This window comes from Schistocerca serialis, chromosome 6 (genome assembly GCF_023864345.2).
Source record: "Schistocerca serialis cubense isolate TAMUIC-IGC-003099 chromosome 6, iqSchSeri2.2, whole genome shotgun sequence".
Classification (NCBI taxonomy): Eukaryota; Metazoa; Arthropoda; class Insecta; order Orthoptera; family Acrididae; genus Schistocerca; species Schistocerca serialis.
The window spans coordinates 247,477,312-247,497,016 of NC_064643.1; the positions used below are offsets into that span (position 1 = coordinate 247,477,312).

General features: G+C 42.4%; 1 protein-coding gene across 2 annotated transcripts in view; it reads left to right on the top strand.

Moving 5' to 3' along the window:
- The first annotated feature begins 1,588 nt into the window (after nucleotides 1-1,588).
- The window catches only part of LOC126483983 (ejaculatory bulb-specific protein 3-like), a 67,635-nt gene continuing 49,518 nt past the window's right edge, over nucleotides 1,589-19,705 (top strand). The window contains exons 1-2 of one of the 2 annotated variants that reach the window (XM_050107285.1): nucleotides 1,589-1,810; nucleotides 14,611-14,966. In XM_050107285.1, coding sequence (XP_049963242.1) covers nucleotides 1,621-1,810; nucleotides 14,611-14,807 — 387 coding nt within the window. In that variant the 5' untranslated portion in view covers nucleotides 1,589-1,620 and the 3' untranslated portion in view covers nucleotides 14,808-14,966. Of the gene's footprint in view, nucleotides 1,811-14,610; nucleotides 14,967-19,705 lie in introns of those variants that run through there. The other variant, XM_050107284.1, reaches the window with a different exon arrangement.

The window sequence follows — 19,705 nt, forward strand, 5'->3', positions numbered from 1 at the left end:
GAAGAAAAATAAAGGTTGAAAGGTCGGGGGGCTTAAAATTCGTGGTGAAAGGACATCAGTGATGAGATTCACTGATGACATTGATATCGTCAGTGAAGGTGAATCGGAATTCCAGAATTTGTTGAGTGAATTAATACATTAATGAGTATAGAAGGTGGATTGACAGTAAAACAGGGAAATATAAGTAGCGACAAAAAGCATAAATGAGAATAGCGAGAAAGTTAACGTCAAAAGCGGTATGATAGAGAAGACGAACCTAAGAAATGGTGCTCGCCACCTTGGAAGAAAATAAACCATGGCGGATGAAGCAACGAGGATATAAAAAGCAAACCAACACAGGCAAAGAGAGTATTCATGACCAACAGAAATCAACTCACATTTAACAAAGACTTTAATTTGAGGAACAAATTTCAATGAATGTGCGTCTGAAGCACAGAATTATATGGTAGTGAAAAATCATGAACAGTGGGAAAACCAGAAGCGTTTGAGGTGTAGTGCTACAGTGATGAACTGACAAGAAATGTGGAGAGTTCTCCGTGGAATCGTTGAAGCAAGGAATTTATGGAAACACAAGATGAAGGACAGGATGATAGGGCATGTGTTAAGACATCAGGGAATAACCTGCATGGTAGTAGGGGTAAAAACTGTAGGGGAAGTGTGGAATACATCCAAGAAATAATTGCAAAAAATGGTTCAAATGGCTCTGAGGACTATGGGACTTAACTTCTGAGGTGATCAGTCCCCTACAACTTAGAACTACTTAAACCTAACTAACCTAAGGACATCACACACACCCATGCCCGAGGCAGGATTCGAACCTACGACCGTAGCGATCGCGCGGTTCCAAACTGTAGTACCTAGAACCGCTCGGCCACACCGGCCGGCAAATAATTGCAGATGTAGGGTTAATGTGCTGAAGATGGAAGGGTCAGCCCAAGAGAGGAATTAATGGAGGGCCACATGACGAAAAAAAGAAAAAAAGTCGAATGGACGTGAGCATAGACAGACTTCGATGATATTCAGAAATGGTCGGGTAACGTAAATGAGAATATTTGTTTAGAACGAGAAAGACAACTTAATCCTCGCGAAACTCTGTTGGGTAAAACCTGTATTCGAGGACGATTGTGCGACTATTTTGCTGCCACCACAAATTATATGGATGAAGTTAGAGGAGTTAGAGAGCGCACAAAGGGACGTTGTCATTATTCCCAGACTGAAAATGCAAATGTAATAGGATAGAAACACACCACACCGGACAGTGAGTGCGATGTAGAATTTGAACAGTTCTTTGAAGTTGTCATCCACCTCGGGCTTCAGTACAACGAAAACAGATGACTGGCTACTCTCCTAACAGAGGAAGGCTGCATAATTGAAACATTGTTTTTTATTGTTTGGTGTCACAAAGAATATTTATTGACTCGTTGTTCGCGAATAACGTACAGTCTCATTAGTGTGACCTCGGATGCAAAAAAAAAAAAAAACAAATAAAAAAAGGACTAGAAACACCCGGCTGCAAGTGCATTAGTGATTGCTTCATCACGATTAGTAAACAAGACGGTGGAGTGCGTGCAACTATAAGAGCAGTCGCCAGCCGCGCCAGACTCAACCTACGGACCAGCTATGTCCCGCCTGACGCTCGTTGTCGTGCTCGCTTGCGTAGGGCTCGTGGCCGCCCAGACGCCGGTGTCGCAGCTGGGCAGCGTCGACATTGGCGCGCTGCTGGCCGACTCCGCCAAGCTGGAGGCGCTTATGAAGTGCCTCCTCGACGACTCGGACGGCTCCTGCACCGCCGACGGAAAAATTGTGAGACGTAAGTGCGAAGCAGTGTATTCGATACCCATCAATATCTGATAGATCTCCTGCTAACACTGGGGCAAGGGATACTGTGAGGTCGAGCATATCCTCACTCGGATGTACATCTATGCCTGCATATGTACTCTGGAACCCACTGTGAAGACCACAGCAAAGGGTGTTGATCATGATGCAGTATGTAACCGCTTCATTCCGATCCATTCGCGTTTAATCTGTCTGCGTAAACTTTCGCGCGGTAGTTGAAGTCGCTCCAGTAAATCAAACATACCTGTGACGATTCGTGCCGTCGTTCTTTGAATACTTCTATCTGGTATGGGATCAGCGAAGTTGAGCAATACTGCAAGATGGGACCCACAAGCGCTTTTAAGCTTTTTCCGAATATCCTACTAATGACAAGAAATATGCCAATTGCCTTATATACAATTTAACTTTTGTGATGATTCCATTTCATGTTCTTGTTCTTGTGGTCTTCAGTCCGAAGACTAGTTTGATGGAGCTCTCCATCCTACGCTATCCCTTGCGAGCCTTTTCATCCTCAAAAAACTGCAGCAACCCACATCCTTCCGAATCCGCTTACTGTATCCATCTCTTGGTCTCCCTCTACGATCCCCCCCTCCCCCCCCCCCCCCCCCGCCAGCCGCCAGTCAACCCCACACTTACCCCCAATGCTAAACTGGTCATCCCTTGATGTCTCAGAATGTGTCTTGAACCCTTCTTTTGGCCAAGTTGTGGCACAAGTTTCTTGCCTCTCCAATTTATTATGTACCTCTTCATTAGTTACACGATTTACTTATCTAATCTTCAAAATTCTTGTGTTGCAGCGCATTTCGGAACCATCTATTCTCTTTTTGTCTAAACTGTTTATCGTCCACGTCTCACTTCCACACATGGGTACATTCCAGACAAATATTTTCAGAAGAGACTTCCTAAACTTAAATCTATATTAGATGTCAACCAATTTCTCTTCCTCAGAAATGCTTTTCTTGCCATTGACAGACTACATTTTATATCCTCTTTACTTCAGGCATCATCAGTTATTTTCCTTCTCAAATACCGAAACTCACCTACTGTTTGAAGTGTCTCGTTTCCTCGTCTAATTCCCTTAGCGTCATCTGATTTAATTCGACTACATTCTATTATCTCGGTTTCACCTTTGTCGATGTTCGCCTTATATCCTCGTATCAAGACAATCTCCATTCCATTCAACTGCAGTTCCAAATCCTTTGCCGTCTCTGGCAAAATTACAATGTCATCAGGAAACCTCAAAGCCTTTATTTATTTTCCTTGAACTTTAATTGGTACGCCAAATGTTTATTTGGTTTCCTTTACTGTTTGTTCAGTGTACAGGTTGACTGATATCAGGGACAGGTTACAATGCTGTGTCACTCCTTCATCAATCAATGCTTACCTGTCATACCATTCGAGTCTTTATAACTACCGTCTGGTTTCTGTACAAGCTGTAAACAGCCTTTTGATACCTGTATTGTATCCCTGCTACCTTCAGAATCAAAGAGAGTATGCCATTAAACAATGTCAAAAGCTTTCTCTGAGCCTAGAAAGGTCATAAACGCAGGTTCCCATTCCTTAGCCTACCTTCTAACATTAGCCGTAGCGTTAGCATTGCTCGCGTGTTCGCGTGTTCTCGAGGTCGTCTTCTACCAATTTTTCCATTCTCCTGTAAGGAATTCGTGTTAGCATTTTCCAACCATGATTTGTTAAACTGATAGTTTGGTAATTTTCACACCTATCATCAACTGCTTTCCTTGGAATTGGAATTATTACTTTCTTCTTGATATCCAAGGCCTGTCTATACACCTTGCACCAGATGGGACAGTTTTATCGTGGCTGGCTCTTTCAACGCTATCAGTAGACTGGCGGAATATTGTATACTTCCAGGGCCTTGTTTCGTTCAGAACTCTGCTATGTACCTGCCTCTGTCATTCCTTTTTACCAGTCCGTATTCACCTGTTCCTTTTCTTACTATCGAATTCCAGTTCCCTAACACTGTTCAATTTTCGTCTTCCTTAACTATCCGAATAATTGCTTCTACATTTCTTCAATCCCTTCATCATCTGCGAAGCTAGTTGGCTTATAAACTTGTACTACTGTGGTGGTTGTGGCCTTCGTGTCTATCTTGGCTACTATAATGCGTTCCCTACGCTGATCATAGTAGCTTACCAGCATTCCTATTTTCTATGCATTATTAATCCTACTCCTACATAAGCCCTATTTAATTTTGAATTTATAGCCCTGTATTCACCTGAACAGCCTGTCACCGAACATCACTAATTCCCACTATAGCTAACGTCAACCGATAAATTTTCCTTCATAAATTTTCTTACTTGACCAGTTAAGGGACCTAACATTCCACGCACCGATCTCTAGAGTGCCAGTTTTGTTTCTCCTGATGACGACATAATCCTCAATAGTCCCCGCCCGTAGATCCGAGCGGGAGACTATTTTTCCTCTGGGATATTTTACCCATGAGGACGTCATCATCATTTAACCATACAGTAGCTCTCCTCGGGAAACGTTTCTTCTGTTGTTTCCCCTTGCTTTCAGTCGTTCGAAGTACCAGCACAGCAAGACTATTTCGGCTGATGTTTCAAGGCCAAATCAGTCAATCATCCAGAATGTTGCCCCCGTAACTACTGAAAAGGCTGCTGCCCCTCTTCAGGAAGAACTCGTTTATCTGGGCTCTCAACAGATACCCCTCCGTTGTGGTTGCACATATTGTACGGCTGTCTGTATCTCTGAGGAACGCAAGCAACCCCATCGACGACAAGGTCCATGGGAGGGGGCTTTCCATTTCATATACAAACAAAGTGTTGGCTGATCCCAGCTGTAACTCATTCATATTGTACTAATAGGATACAACTTTACCCAGTGTGAAATTTTACATTTCTCTACGGTTGAAGCAAGAGTCAGTCTCGCACTACCTTGAGATCTTATCAAGATCTGACTGTACATTTGTGCAGACAGAACTTCACTGTAGATAACTGTATCATATTCAAAAATACTGAGGTAGGTTTCCTTATTATCTGACACGTTATTAATATACAACCAGATCAAAAAGCGTCTCAGTACACTTCCCTGCGGCACATTTCTATCTCTGTCGACAACTGTCCATCCAAGATAACATGCTGTGTCCTGCTTACCAATAAAACACTAATTCAGTTTTCTTTTGTTACTCCTTATTATCGTATTTTTCTTAATAAATGTACCGAATCAAAAGATTTTCAGAAGTCAAACCTACTGCATCCACTTGATTCGTTTTATTTATGGTTTTCAGGGTATCACTTACAAAAACCACGAGTTGGATCTCGTACGACTGACATTTTCGTAATCTATCGTTGCTGACATGGAGAAGATTGTTCTGTTCGAGAAACTTCATTATGTTTTAGGTCAGAATATGTTCTAGGAGTGTGCAACATATAGGAGTCAATTTAACGTTAAACAACAGTACAGGAAATTAAGTCAAATAAAGAGAATATGTATTTCAATGTACGAGATACAAGAGGAGGGCCTAGTGACGAAGCAAGCAGATGATGGCCAGGCTAGGAGGTCAAGAACTAAATCGAGTGGGCAAACGGGGGGAAGGGGGCGGCGCTTCATGTTAAGTTCTGATGGTGGTCGATCATGTGACGCAGAGCGACAGGCACTGCCTGCTCAGAAATACACGTGTTCTAGTAGAGGTGTGGATCACAAGGAGTACGATCTGCTCTGCAGAGCCCTCTAGCGTCCAAACACGTGACTTGCCTCCCAGAGACGCTAATGGTTAAAACCGATGACTTGAACTTGCTTGTAATTTCAGCACAGGGCTTGAAGGCGAATCTTTTCAGCAACTTTAATCGGACTGAACTGCCTCGATGCTCTGGGAGAATAACTGTAGAGATCTGACTTGGCCTATGAAATAAAATTTTTAAACGTCCCCTAAAATATTCCTTGAATCACTGCCACCTTGTAGACTACATCTACATTCGTAAAATGCTAAGGGTGCGCTTCATGGTACCGTATATTATTGCTTGGTCCCAATTCAGTCACGTTTAAACTTCTGCAGGATAATTGAAGTCTACCTTGAACGATCTGCCAAATTATGCCCTTTCAGCATTTTCGGCACAGCTTTTCCGCTAACCAAACATACTTGTAACCTTTCGTACTTTCCTTCTTTGAGTAAGTTCTGTACCCCTAGTACTTCTGTTTTCTATAGGCTCCATGTACTTCAGCAGTACTCCTAACTGGGACGCAAAAGTGTCTATAAGTAGTCATCTCTGTACAGTGACTGCATTTTCTTAGTATCCTTCCAGTGACCAGAAATCTGCCAACTCCCTTAGGTACGACTAAGCTTATGTGATCATTCCATTTCATATTCACACATAGCTACAACCAGATATATGTGTTGGCTGATCCCAACTGTGGCTCATTTTATATTGCAGTCGAAGGATACTATTTCATTGAGTCCTGTAAAGCGTGAAATTATACACTTCTGTACATTTAAAGCAAGTGTCAATCTAAGAACCACTTTGACATCTTATCAAGACCGACTGAACATTTGTGCAGCCAGTACTTTATTGAAATAGCTGCATAATTTCCAATAAGTATGACGTTAGTTGTTTACTTTTCCGTCAAGTTATTAATATACAACGTGATCTACATTGGTCTCAGTACACTCTCCTGGGGCAGCTTCTACCTCTGTCGGTAACTCTCTGTCCAAGATAGCACACTGTGTCCTACATACAATGATATCCTGAATTCATTAACAGTTTTCTTTGTTACTTCTTGGTATCGTATTCTTAATAAACGTACTGAATCAAATGCTTTCAGAAAGTCAAAATTACTGCATCCACTTGATTGCCTTCACCCATGACTTTCAGGATGTCGTGAAAAATGCTAGAGTAGGATTTAGTACGACTGACATTTCCGTAATCCATGGAGAACCTCGTTATCTTCGAGAACCTCGTAAGGTTTTAATTCAGGGTAAGTTCTAGGATTGTACAACGGATGCGAGCCAGTTCGACTGGGAAATAATTACGTTGATCACTATTGCTACCCATCTTGTAAACACTTGTGAATTGTGGTTTCATCCAACCAGTAGGCACAGATTTTGGTTCTAGGGATCTACAATACAATTATACTTAATGTTGGAGCTTACTCAGCTGCAGATAGTGTATACAGTGTGACAGATATTCCATCCAGCCCTGGTTTCTTGTTTCATTTAGTGTTCTCAGCTGGTAAGCAATGCCACTGACACTGTTTTCTATGTCGTGTGTGCAGTGGTTCAAGAATTAAACTGGCGTAGTAGTCATGTGTCTTCATTTGTATACAATCCTTTGAAAACGATATTCATCTCTCTTCTTGTGCTCTGTTAACTTCAGTTTCGGTTTATCTGTATGGGCACTAAGTGCCTAGCCACTGCCAATCTACGTATAAGACCAGTCTTTCTTTTGGTTTTGAGATATTCAGTAACATTCATCTGTAGTAGTCATTGAAGACATCACGAATTGCTGATTTGCACATATTACGCAGCAGTCGGTGTTTCTATAGAAAATTTTTCACAGATATTGTGTATCGTGGTGGTACTCTGCCGGCATAATCTGTACGGTGTTATTCACTACGGGCACCATTCTCTGCCATTGTCTAATCTCTGATTTCACAGTTTCCTTTGTCTAACGCCACATGTATTGGTCCTGTATACATGGAGAAGGGTCGCACCCAGTTTTTGCATCTATTGTTGCGTCATCTTTCAAAAGATTTGTCACCGTCTTTGTCTTCTTCCTTTCATGGTCTAAGAAAATTACAGCGTTTTCTAGTCTTTTTGTTGTTGTGAGACATCAGGTTGTGCTTTCTGCAGCGTTTGTAAATACTACGCATTCTACATCTTTAAGTGTTGCGTAATGTGTTGAAGCTATTTGGAGGATATTGTTCAATATTTAGTTTCAGTATTTTATTGCGAGTAAAATTCTGTATGTATTGTAAATGTAGTTACATAACACGTGGAAAGTTAAGACACACTTTGTCGGTCGTGTGGTATCCTGTACCTCTAAACGGAAAAATCCCTTCTATTATGGAACATGCCATATTTACATTCTTAACAATTTTTCCCGGCTTGAAATTGGAAGCTTGTGCTAACTGCCGAAAGTTTCAAAATGTTTTTAACATGTAACTGGGTTTTTCCTTCTTCATTCTGTTTCAGATTATTGCACAGTAAGTAATAATGTAACAGATAAACAATTAAATACAATACGAGTATAGAAACAGTTTTAAGTTTGAATAGAACATTTTTTACTAGTTACATGACCACGTTGCATCTTGGAACATCTTTTTTTATTTTTGGAAAACCTTATAATTCCGGAGTGATTTTTGTAATTTCAGAAAAAGACTGCATCACAGCTGGAGAGCCCACGGAAGAAACGGAGAAATCACGTTGTGTACATTTCTCAGGGGAGTCAATTTAATCTTTCAAGATTACAAAAAAATTCATAAAACACTCCAATCGAGCGTAACCAACATAATCAAGATGCCAAATTTGGCGACTGTGCAGGATGAACGTTAGAAGAAATAACAACTGCAATTATATGATAAAAGAGACACTACACGCAAAGCAAGTACATGATTACCACGAAAGGAACGTGGTAAGTCTATCACTTATGGGTTGGCGTCCGTCTCTTTTTTTTAACGTTGGAAGTTATTTTATTTTTTTAGTCCTGGATTTTGGCTTATTATGTGGTAGATTGGAATAGAAATTTCTTACAGATTTACCACACAACTGTTTAAGTTCTTGAATGCTGCGTATTTTGCCATATGGTATTGGCAGGAGCTCTGAAAATATACTCCTAGAATTAGTAATTTGCAGAACTGTCGTGTTTACCTTAGAAAAAAGTTTCATACTGTAAAACACTTACCATTACATGCTCTATGAGGCCACATGAAAATATCAGTGTCCTGCGACTGATTCTCAGGTTGCACGTCTAATTGTAGACCAAGAGAAGGCACCAAACCTACTGATGTCCAGGATCCACTGCAAGAAATCACTTATTTAAACAGCTTACCTTCCTTCACAACCAGAGTATCTCAGAGCGGTCGTGTCTTGAAACGATACTTCAATTTGTCAGAAGGTCCTCAAATCTCATAAAATTTCTTCTTGAACTGGAATGACTTTCTAACGCCTTGGATTTACTCTTACGGTTTGAAAAGCCGTCTTTTGGTAATGTTGCAATAATTTCCTTTTTTATCAAATCAAAGTTTTTATCGCATTCCGCGTAAGAGCTCCCTCTTGAATAAATATTGTTTTGACAGTGTCTAATCTGTTAGCGGTACGAACAAGGTAATTAAGGTGTAAATACGGTATAGTTCTTAATTGTGTCCTGAGCAAGAATTAGAATGTTACAACAACCCATACCCTTGGGTCAAGTATTTTACTCACATAACTGTGCAAAAAATTTCCAACTTCATTGACACTTTATTTTCCTCTCCTTCAGCATAAGTATGAAATACTGCATCACTGCTGGACATTTGATGAAGTTTGAAACTGCAAAACGGTAAATTCAGGAAAGGCAATGAAGATCTGTTAGAAAATAAGATTTTCTTTCATGGTATCATTTCGTTTGTTTCATTCAATGTATTAGAAAGAGCAGTCTCTTGCACTGGAATAGTCATGACTAGGCCTTCGACGACCAATTAATGTCACAGAAATGGAGCTGGATTCAATAGAAAGATCGATAATTGCAGTTACCTAACAAATTTAAATTATTGATAAGCTATCCCTTCGTGGGGTTTTATTTGTTTGAAATATTGGAATAGTGAGCATTTGTAGTCTCTGCCTAAGTAAAGAGACGTTTCTCTAAGGTCCCTACGAAGATTGATTAACAGATGGCTTCTCACCTTTATCTTGAGACGATCCACATATTTTAAAGATCCGAAAAGAACCACACTACGAACACATTTCAAACTAAAACCAATGCCAGTAAAGGGCAACAGCAAAGACTAAGAAACACAACCGGTTGCATTTGCAGTAGTAACCCAACTAATGTAGAATGCGTACTGCAAACAGTGGAAGCAAACCTTGGACTTGCTCCATTCTTTCCGTGGACAGACCAACTTAGATCGTTCTTTCCGTCCCAGTAGAAGTAAAACATCTTACATATCGATGACTTACCACTTTATTTGAAAGTCATTTCAACTGCCTTGTAGTACCGACTGCCGGCCATATCTCATTTTCGAATTAAACTGACTTAGCCGTTTTTTCCGTGAGTTCTTCAATCAAAGTGAATGCAATCATTTCAGAATAGAATAATAAAACATATTGAACTGGCTAGAGGAGAAAGTCTGAGAAGGGTTCCAGGGTACTCTACTCTCCCCAATACGTGTCATCACCTGGGCGCCCAATCAACCCGTCCTGTATCTCTCAGTAACCTGTCTACTTACGACAACGATGTGCGGTAGATTCACATAATAATTTTAACTTGCAACATCATTTTATAACGCCATGTTAAAAGTTCTTCCAGTTTCTTTTTTTTTCCTTTTTTTCCACTATGCTAATGGTAACTATCATACAATGCTATGCTACTTCCGTAGGCTTTCGTGATCGTTTTCGTGAAAACCAGACCAATATCTGACGTTAGTAGCGTTCTTATGTGATGAAGCCATTCATCGCTGAAGCAAATGACTTTTGATTATTCTTTGTTTTGTTCATACTGTTTAGAGAGAATTATTACACAGCGTTTTCCTACGGTTTCTTCCTCAAATTCAGCGCTAAACACTTCCTGTTTTCCGCCTGACTACTCTTCCTCACCTTAACCGTAGTTTCTTTTAAAGTTAACTCTTATTCTATACATTCCACGTTAAGTCTTTTTCCGTTTCCGTTTATTTCTGTCGGGATGGCTATGTCTTCTCCAACTCCTTGCATTTGTATTTGTTCCGAGGTTTCATTCCTTTTCTGAAATTAGCTACAATGTGTTTAATTGTTTCACCAACATAAAATATAAGCATCGTTAGAGATAGGATGGGGGCCTGTCTTGCACTCTTCTCAGAAGTAATGCATCTTTCTTAGCCTTTCAGTTTGATTTTGTAAGTATGCAAATTCCTCGTCCATCTTTTTATTTGAAATTCATTCGTCTCAGGCTGCCGAAACCCTTTTCAACATTTTCGTGGGCTTTCGCGACCGGCATCACATTCAGTAAAGTTCTTGCAGACTGTACAGGGCACACGTTGGTATTTTTACAATATCACACAGACTACAGCCCGTCAGGGTTTTATTTCGGCCTTAGCATTGTGAATTCTCGGCTGGGTCGGAGATTTTCTCCGCTCAGAGACTGGGTGTTGTGTTGCCCTTGTCATCATCATTTCATCCCCATCGACACGGAAGCCACCGAAATGACGTCAACTCGAAAGAAGGGCGCTGATGACCTCGATGTTGAGCGCCCATAAACCCCAACACACACACACACACAACTCGAAAGACTTCCACCAGGCAAACGGTCTACCCGACGGGAAGCCCTAGCCACACGGCATTTTCATTTATAATACTCAACCAGGTGCTGATTGGATATATTTATCAAATGGATGATTTTAATAAATGGTTCTGAAACGTTATGCTCGAGTGTCGTATACAATAGTGTTAGGGGATACACTCTGTGGGTCGTTTAAGGAAATGGACTCACATTCGGGATTAGCAGAATTAAGAATCCCGTCTGGCCATTCAGATTTAGTATTTCCGTGATTTACGTAAGTGGCCGGATCGACAGATTTTCTTTGCTATCCTTTTTACTTATAATTCGTCAGTAATGCTTTACAATGCATTTAGTGGAAAACATAAAACCTCAAAGATCAGACAAAGATTTTTCCTCTTTCCTTCCGTACAATGGGATTTTCAGTCAAATATCAGGTGAACTAGTAGTGTGACATAGGGAGTCCGAATTTGGAATTTCCGGTACCAACATTTGCCCTGTAACTTACTAAAACCGCCTGAAAATGTTAGTTGTACATATGTCACAGACAAAATATATGTAAATCTAGTGCACGTGCAATGTATTTATTTTTGTGTATGCAGAGGAAAGTCGACGATCTTCTCGGCGTGTGTACACTAGCTTGCCAACTTCTGCTTAACTCTGCCACATGTAGTTGACAGCGTAAGCGAAAGGCAACTAATGATGTTCACTGAAGCGAAGGCAACTTCTCTGTTAGAGTTTATACTGATCTGATGAAACAGTCTGATTATAGCAAGAGTTTATCGGAAGCAACGGATCGTCTTATATGATTGAAAATATAGACAACTCGCCAATTTTTTTGTGAATAGTTTGCGAATAGAGAACACATAATCAGTCAACATCAATTCCAACAATTTTTCTTGGAGTTATGGAAATTGTGTTGTGCTTACAAATCACTTATTTTTTGGGTGAGCGAGCAATCCCTTTGTATGAATCATCAGCGAATCCACCAACATCGATGCTGTCAATCTGGGAACACTAATTTCCTTCCAAAGCCTCAGAAGGCAATGGGAACCGAACCGATGCCATATTTACTAATTTCCAGGTAGAACTCTATTAAGATCCGTTGCGCCGTCTCGAAAACCAAATCATGCTTAAGTAATGACAGACGAGTACAATTGTGTCAAAATAGGAAGCATAAGAAAAGGAAATGTTGTTCTTGAACAAGTTGTTGGAAGGATTACTGAACAAGGGAAAGCCTAAGTACATGGCGCTAGACTTATCGTAATGTTCAAAACATCTACTTCGTTAAGCTTTCTACCACCATGCTTAGAAGTAATTAAAAAACTGGAGAATCCCTTCTGTTGCACGTAAATAGTCGGGCAAACATCAATTGCTGACTCATATGCTTGATAGCCTCGTGACAACCTATGTGAGAGGTGCTTTAGGAGGTAACGTACAGGCCGACCCATTTCCTGAGAAAGAACAGAGTAGCGTCCTCCTTTGCAACTTCCCGAATAGAAGTTCTCGCTTCAGTGCATTCCTTTCGGACTGCAACTACATGAGAAGACAGCATTTTTTATGGAAATAGCTTCCTTCGTTCTACAGTCACGTGTTATTCTTTACGCAAGGACAGCCGCGCGGGATAGCCGTGCGGTCTTGGGCGCCTTGCCACGGTTTGCGCGGCTCCCCTCGTCAGAGGTTCGAATCCTCCCTTGGGAATGGGTGTGTGTGTTGTCCTTAGCGTAAGCTAGTTTAAGTTATATTAAGTAGTGTGTAAGCCTAGGGACAGAGGACCTCAGAAGTTTGGTCCCCACAAAATTTCACGCAAGGACAAGTGGAGTGTAATCACATTCATCCTATTTCTTCGTGCTTAACAGATTTTAATTATAGAGGTACGCGCTTAAAATACAACCATAAACCTGATGATTGTGCAGTGCCTCTCATCCACTCGTTTATTTATTCATATGGTTGCTGTTTTTCCTGAAACAATTGCAGATGTCCATCCTAAATTTTTAGCTTCGTGCAAGTAACGTATCCAAAGCTCAAAGTTGTTAATGTAGGTGACATTTAAAAGTAGTTACAGATAACATTCCTATGCAGCTGCTCGAAAATACTTAGCAACACAAAAAAAATTAAAATCAAGTTCTGTAAAGATAGAATACCAGTTATTTATGAGTACAATTACGGGAACTTTCCCGACGGTATATCGAAATGAAATACTGTAGACTGTTAAGAGATGCCAAATTAAGGATTGTAGTGAATAACTGTCGTGAAGTATTGTTCCCAATTACTACTTCGAATATTATATATACAGCAAGCTTTATACTGAAGGGCGTTATGCTCTTTTATACGTCTCTTATATTTACATATACGTCTTAATGTCAATACTTACGCACTTAAATCACGAATAACAAAAATTAAAAAATTCGTAGTCTGCTATGAGGAGTCCTTGATAAATATCATGTTGTTGTTGTTGTTGTTGTTGTTGAGGTATTCAGTCCAGTGACTGGTCTGAGGAAACTCTCCACTCTTGTTTAATCTGTGCAAGATTTTTCATCTCCGAATAGCTATTACAACTCACATCCATTTGAAACTGCTACACCATGTATAGAGAAAATTCGAAATACGATACTTAAGTTTTGCATGTGTAATTTGTAGAACTCCTCCTTTATGAGCTTCAACATGTACTCACCTACACTGATTCTTCGTCAAACGTTATTCACAACTTCTCATGACAGTACCGAAGAAATTTCGAAAAGCTATAAATATGTGGGCGTCATTTTTTTGTTGAATCCAGATAAGTTGCTGCAGTGGCCACTGGAAAGGAAACAAGCTATCTACCGTTTATTTTGATAAATTATTTGATAACGTTCTGCCGTTATAATATGTAATTGTTAACTGCTGTCAGCAATTCACGAACAAAATCAGTATATTGTAGTGACTTGGTTGAATGTGTGGGACGAAATGAACTAACGGGCTACTTTATTCTGAAACTGATACAAAACTCCCTGTTCATTGTTATGTAACGTAATGAGAGATTTAGAATTGTGGCAGTTATCGATAACACAAATGTAACTAACGCTTTCTTACTGAGGCAGAAAGTTCGGGGGACAATGAATGCAAATTTAAATTACAATACCTGACTTTACACTGATTTCTTGTCTAACATTTTTATATGAATTTCACTGTTTGTTGAATATGTAAAAGGTAGCATATTTTTGCTGTATTTCTCATGAAGGAAAACATGAAAAGAAATATGTATTGTGCAAAGAGTTTATCAGCTCTTTAGACTGTAGTTTCATCTACACATGTGTATAGTAGTACTATGATATTATTAAAATGGTGATGTGAACTTTTTCTTTTAACGTAGGCTTGGCTGAGGAGACAGTAAAAAATAACTGCGCCGGCTGTACCGAACCTCAGAAAGCGGAATTTTTGAAGTTCATGGTGTACATCAGCAACGAGAAACCAGAGTTCGTGCCGAAGACGAATTCCAAGTACGACCCTACAGGAGAATTCCGCGCCAAGCATGGAGACGCCTACAGGGCTAAGGGTGTCAAGTTTTAAAATTCGTAGGAGCATCTAGACACCATTAATGCCATCAGGATTCATACTGGAATTGTACATGTAATGTGTCTCTCTATGTAAACGTTGATAAAATTTTGAATATTCTAACGTAGAAAATACTTGTAATTTCTTGCTTTCAATAAATTCTTTTCATTTTCATTAAGCCTCAGACTGTGTGCACAAGGCGTGTCTAGCGGAATAACGGATTTAACCATTTGCAAATAACATAGTACGGACCCGATGGAATTCAGTTAAGGAACTTTAGTCTTCATTAACTCATGTAAGAACGTGTCTCTATGTGTAATGTACTTCTTGCAAGCAAAACTGACATGGTTTATCATCACTCGGGGAACTGTTGTCGTAACCTGCCACACGGGAAATCAAACGTATTTTGTGCCGATTGGTTGAGAAATCGACGTGAGTGACTCATCTAGTCGCAACAATAGCGGATATACATTTTTATGGCAGGTAAAGTAACAAATCATGGCTGTGACAAGACTGTAGGCTGGATATCTGTGCAGTATAATGGTGTTCGAAACATAGGAACGAAACTAACTTTCACTTTCATATCACAATCAGGTAACATAACTCGCTGAAACATGGACCACACACAGAACAAACAGCTACCCTGTAGTACAGAAGTAACTAAAAAAAAAAAAAAAAAAAAAAAAAAAAAAACGCAATGATACGGACAGAAATGGCGGTTTTATTAAAATACAGTAATTACACTACTGGCCATTAAAATTGATACACCACGAAAATCACGTGCTACAGACGCGAAATTTAACGGACAGGAAGAAGATGCTGTGATATGCAAATGATTAGCTTTTCAGAGCATTCACACAACATTGGCACCGGTGGCGACACCTACAACGTGCTGACACGAGGAAAGTTTCCAACAGATTTCTCATACACAAACAGCAGTTGAACGGCGTTGCCTGGTGAAACGTTGTTGTGATGCCTCGTGTCAGAAGGAGAAATGCGTACCAACACGTTTCCGACATTGATAAAGGTCGGATTGTAGCTTATCGCGATTGCGGTTTATCGTATCGCGACATTGCTGCGCGCGTTGGTCGAGGTCCAATGACTGTTAGCAGAATATGGAATCGGTGGATTCAGGAGGGTAATACGAAACGCCGTGCTGGATCCCAACGGCCTCGTATCACTAGCAGTCGAGATGACAGGCATCTTACCCGGATCGTGCAGCCACGTCTCGATCCCAGAGTCAACAGATGGGGACGTTTGCAAGACAACAACCATCTGCACGGACACTTCGACGACGTCTGCAGCAGCATGGACTATCAGCTCGGAGACCATGGCTGCGGTTACCCTTGACGCTGCATCACAGACAGGAGCGCCGCGATGGTGTACTCAACGACGAGCCTGGGTGCACCAATGGCAAAACGTAATTTTTTCGGATGAATCCAGGTTCCGTTTACAGCATCATGATGGTCGCATCCGTGTTTGGCGACGTCGCGTTGAACGCACATTGGAAGCGTGTATTTGTCATCGCCATACTGGCGTATCACCCGGCGTGATGGTATGGGGTGCCATTGGTTACACGTCTCGGTCACCTCTTGTTCACATTGACTGCACTTTGGACAGTGGACGCTACATTTCGGATGTGTTACGACCCGTGGCTCAACCGTTCATTCGATCCCTGTGAAACCCTACATTTCATCAGGATAATGCACGACCGCATGTTGCAGGTCCTGTACGGGCCTTTCTGGATACAAAAAATGTTCGTCTGCTGTCCTGGCCCGCACATTCTCCAGATCTCTCACCAACTGAAAACGTCCGGTCAATGGTGGCCGAGCAACTGGCTCGTCACAATACGCTAGTCACTACTCTTGATGAACTGTGGTATCGTGTTGAAGCTGCAAGGGCAGCTGTACCTGTACACGCCATCGAAGCTCTGTTTGACTCAATGCCCAGGCGTATCAAGGCCAGAGGAGGTTGTTCTGGGTACTGATTCCTCAGGATCTATGCACCCAAATTGCTTGAAAATGTAATCACATGTCAGTTCTAGCATAATATATTTGTCCAATGAATACCTGTTTATCATCTGCATTTCTCCTTGGTGTAGTAATTGTAATGGCCAGTAGTGTACACTAAAGTCACCACAGTTCAGGATGATTCTTGTACATTACAAAAGACTGGACATGGTTATTTATAGGGTGTGTGGTCCCCATGGACCATGTACGTACATGTTCGACAACATGCTCCCATCTGGCCACAGCGTTGGTAACTTCTTGTGGCAGGGTGCTCCATTCCTCCATCAATGCAGCTTACAACTACTGGATGGCCTTTGCTTCATGTGGTTGTCCTGCAATACATCGCCCCAACGTATCACAAACGAACTGCATAGTATTTAAGGCGGGGGGAGGGGGGGGGGGGCACTGGCAAGCCAGTCCACTAAACGAAATCCTGTCGTTCCAAGAGCTGCTCCACCTACGCTGTTCGATGCGGTGGTGTATTTTCATCCACAAAAATTAAAAGGCCTACACCACCACTGAAAAGATACAATTACGTGGAGGACTACAGTGTTTCAAGAACGTTGACTGGTGAGTGTATCCTGTTCAAAGCTTTGGAACACAGTACGACCGTGCAACATTATGTATCGCCAGTCCGCAGCACAATAACTGGCAAAACATGATGTTCGACAATGTTCCTGGTTGCATTACGTGTTTCCATCTCTCACCATACGACGGTACGTCCAGAATTGTCGAAAATGATCGTGTTGGTTGTGAAGGTGTTGCATTGTGTGCCGACCTCCAGATGTTTGGTCACGGTACAATCGCACTGCAGTCCTCTCCCGTGTACGGTTTATCAGGGGTTCATATGGCCCTGACGTGGAACAGGGTATATGAAGGAATTCTCGGAACGAGAAGACGTTCGCCGTCTGGCCTGGCCTGCCCGTCCCCACGACTTAAAGCCGATTGATAACATGTGGGAAGCGTTGGGGAGATGTACTCTAACACGTCCACATGCGACAAGACCAACTAGCAGCTGTCAACCGCGCTACGCATTATCGCAAGAATTCCTTACCAACCTCGTGGCTAGCAACGGGTCACGTTACAGAGAGCGCATCATTGCCGTGCACGCTGACCGCGCACTCTACTAAGAACTGTGTCTCGCATTTGTAATCTCCAGAGGACGATATCAATTTGTGGTGACTTCAGTGCAATTATTGCCTTTCAATAAATGTGTCATTTCAGTTCGTATCATTGTGTACTTCTTTCAGTCACCTTGCGAGGTGCCGATGTGGAGAAGAGTTTGTACCTCTTTAATTCAGACGAATTTGGCATGAGAACGAGACATGCACTCAACCCCCTGCTTATCTACCAGCTAATTAATTATGCACACAACGGTAGCGGAAGGAAATTATGGTGGACCCTGCTAATTGGTAAAATAAGGAGTGCACACTCACAATAATTTAATAAAAATCATAATCTACTCAGAAAAAAAAGAACTTTATGATAACAGCAGGAAATTGGATTCTGCATATACACTCCTGGAAATGGAAAAAAGAACACATTGACACCGGTGTGTCAGACCCACCATACTTGCTCCGGACACTGCGAGAGGGCTGTACAAGCAATGATCACACGCACGGCACAGCGGACACACCAGGAACCGCGGTGTTGGCCGTCGAATGGCGCTAGCTGCGCTGCATTTGTGCACCGCCGCCGTCAGTGTCAGCCAGTTTGCCGTGGCATACGGAGCTCCATCGCAGTCTTTAACACTGGTAGCATGCCGCGACAGCGTGGACGTGAACCGTATGTGCAGTTGACGGACTTTGAGCGAGGGCGTATAGTGGGCATGCGGGAGGCCGGGTGGACGTACCGCCGAATTGCTCAACACGTGGGGCGTGTGGTCTCCACAGTACATCGATGTTGTCGCCAGTGGTCGGCGGAAGGTGCACGTGCCCGTCGACCTGGGACCGGACCGCAGCGACGCACGGATGCACGCCAAGACCGTAGGATCCTACGCAGTGCCGTAGGGGACCGCACCGCCACTTCCCAGCAAATTAGGGACACTGTTGCTCCTGGGGTATCGGCGAGGACCATTCGCAACCGTCTCCATGAAGCTGGGCTACGGTCCCGCACACCGTTAGGCCGTCTTCCGCTCACACCCCAACATCGTGCAGCCCGCCTCCAGTGGTGTCGCGACAGGCGTGAATGGAGGGACGAATGGAGACGTGTCGTCTTCAGCGATGAGAGTCGCTTCTGCCTTGGTGCCAATGATGGTCGTATGCGTGTTTGGCGCCGTGCAGGTGAGCTCCACAATCAGGACTGCATACAACCGAGGCACACAGGGCCAACACCCGGCATCATGGTGTGGGGAGCGATCTCCTACACTGGCCGTACACCACTGGTGATCGTCGAGGGGACACTGAATAGTGCACGGTACATCCAAACCGTCATCGAACCCATCGTTCTACCATTCCTAGACCGGCAAGGGAACTTGCTGTTCCAACGGGACAATGCACTTCCGCATGTATCCCGTGCCACCCAACGTGCTCTAGAAGGTGTAAGTCAACTACCCTGGCCAGCAAGATCTCCGGATCTGTCCCTCATTGAGCATGTTTGGGACTGGATGAAGCGTCGTCTCACGCGGTCTGCACGTCCAGCACGAACGCTGGTCCAACTGAGGCGCCAGGTGGAAATGGCATGACAAGCCGTTCCACAGGACTACATCCAGCATCTCTACGATCGTCTCCATGGGAGAATAGCAGCCTGCATTGCTGCGAAAGGTGGCTATACACTGTACTAGTGCCGACATTGTGCATGCTCTGTTGCCTGTGTCTATGTGCCTGTGGTTCTGTCAGTGTGATCATGTGATGTATCTGACCCCAGGAATGTGTCAATAAAGTTTCCCCTTCCTGGGACAAAGAA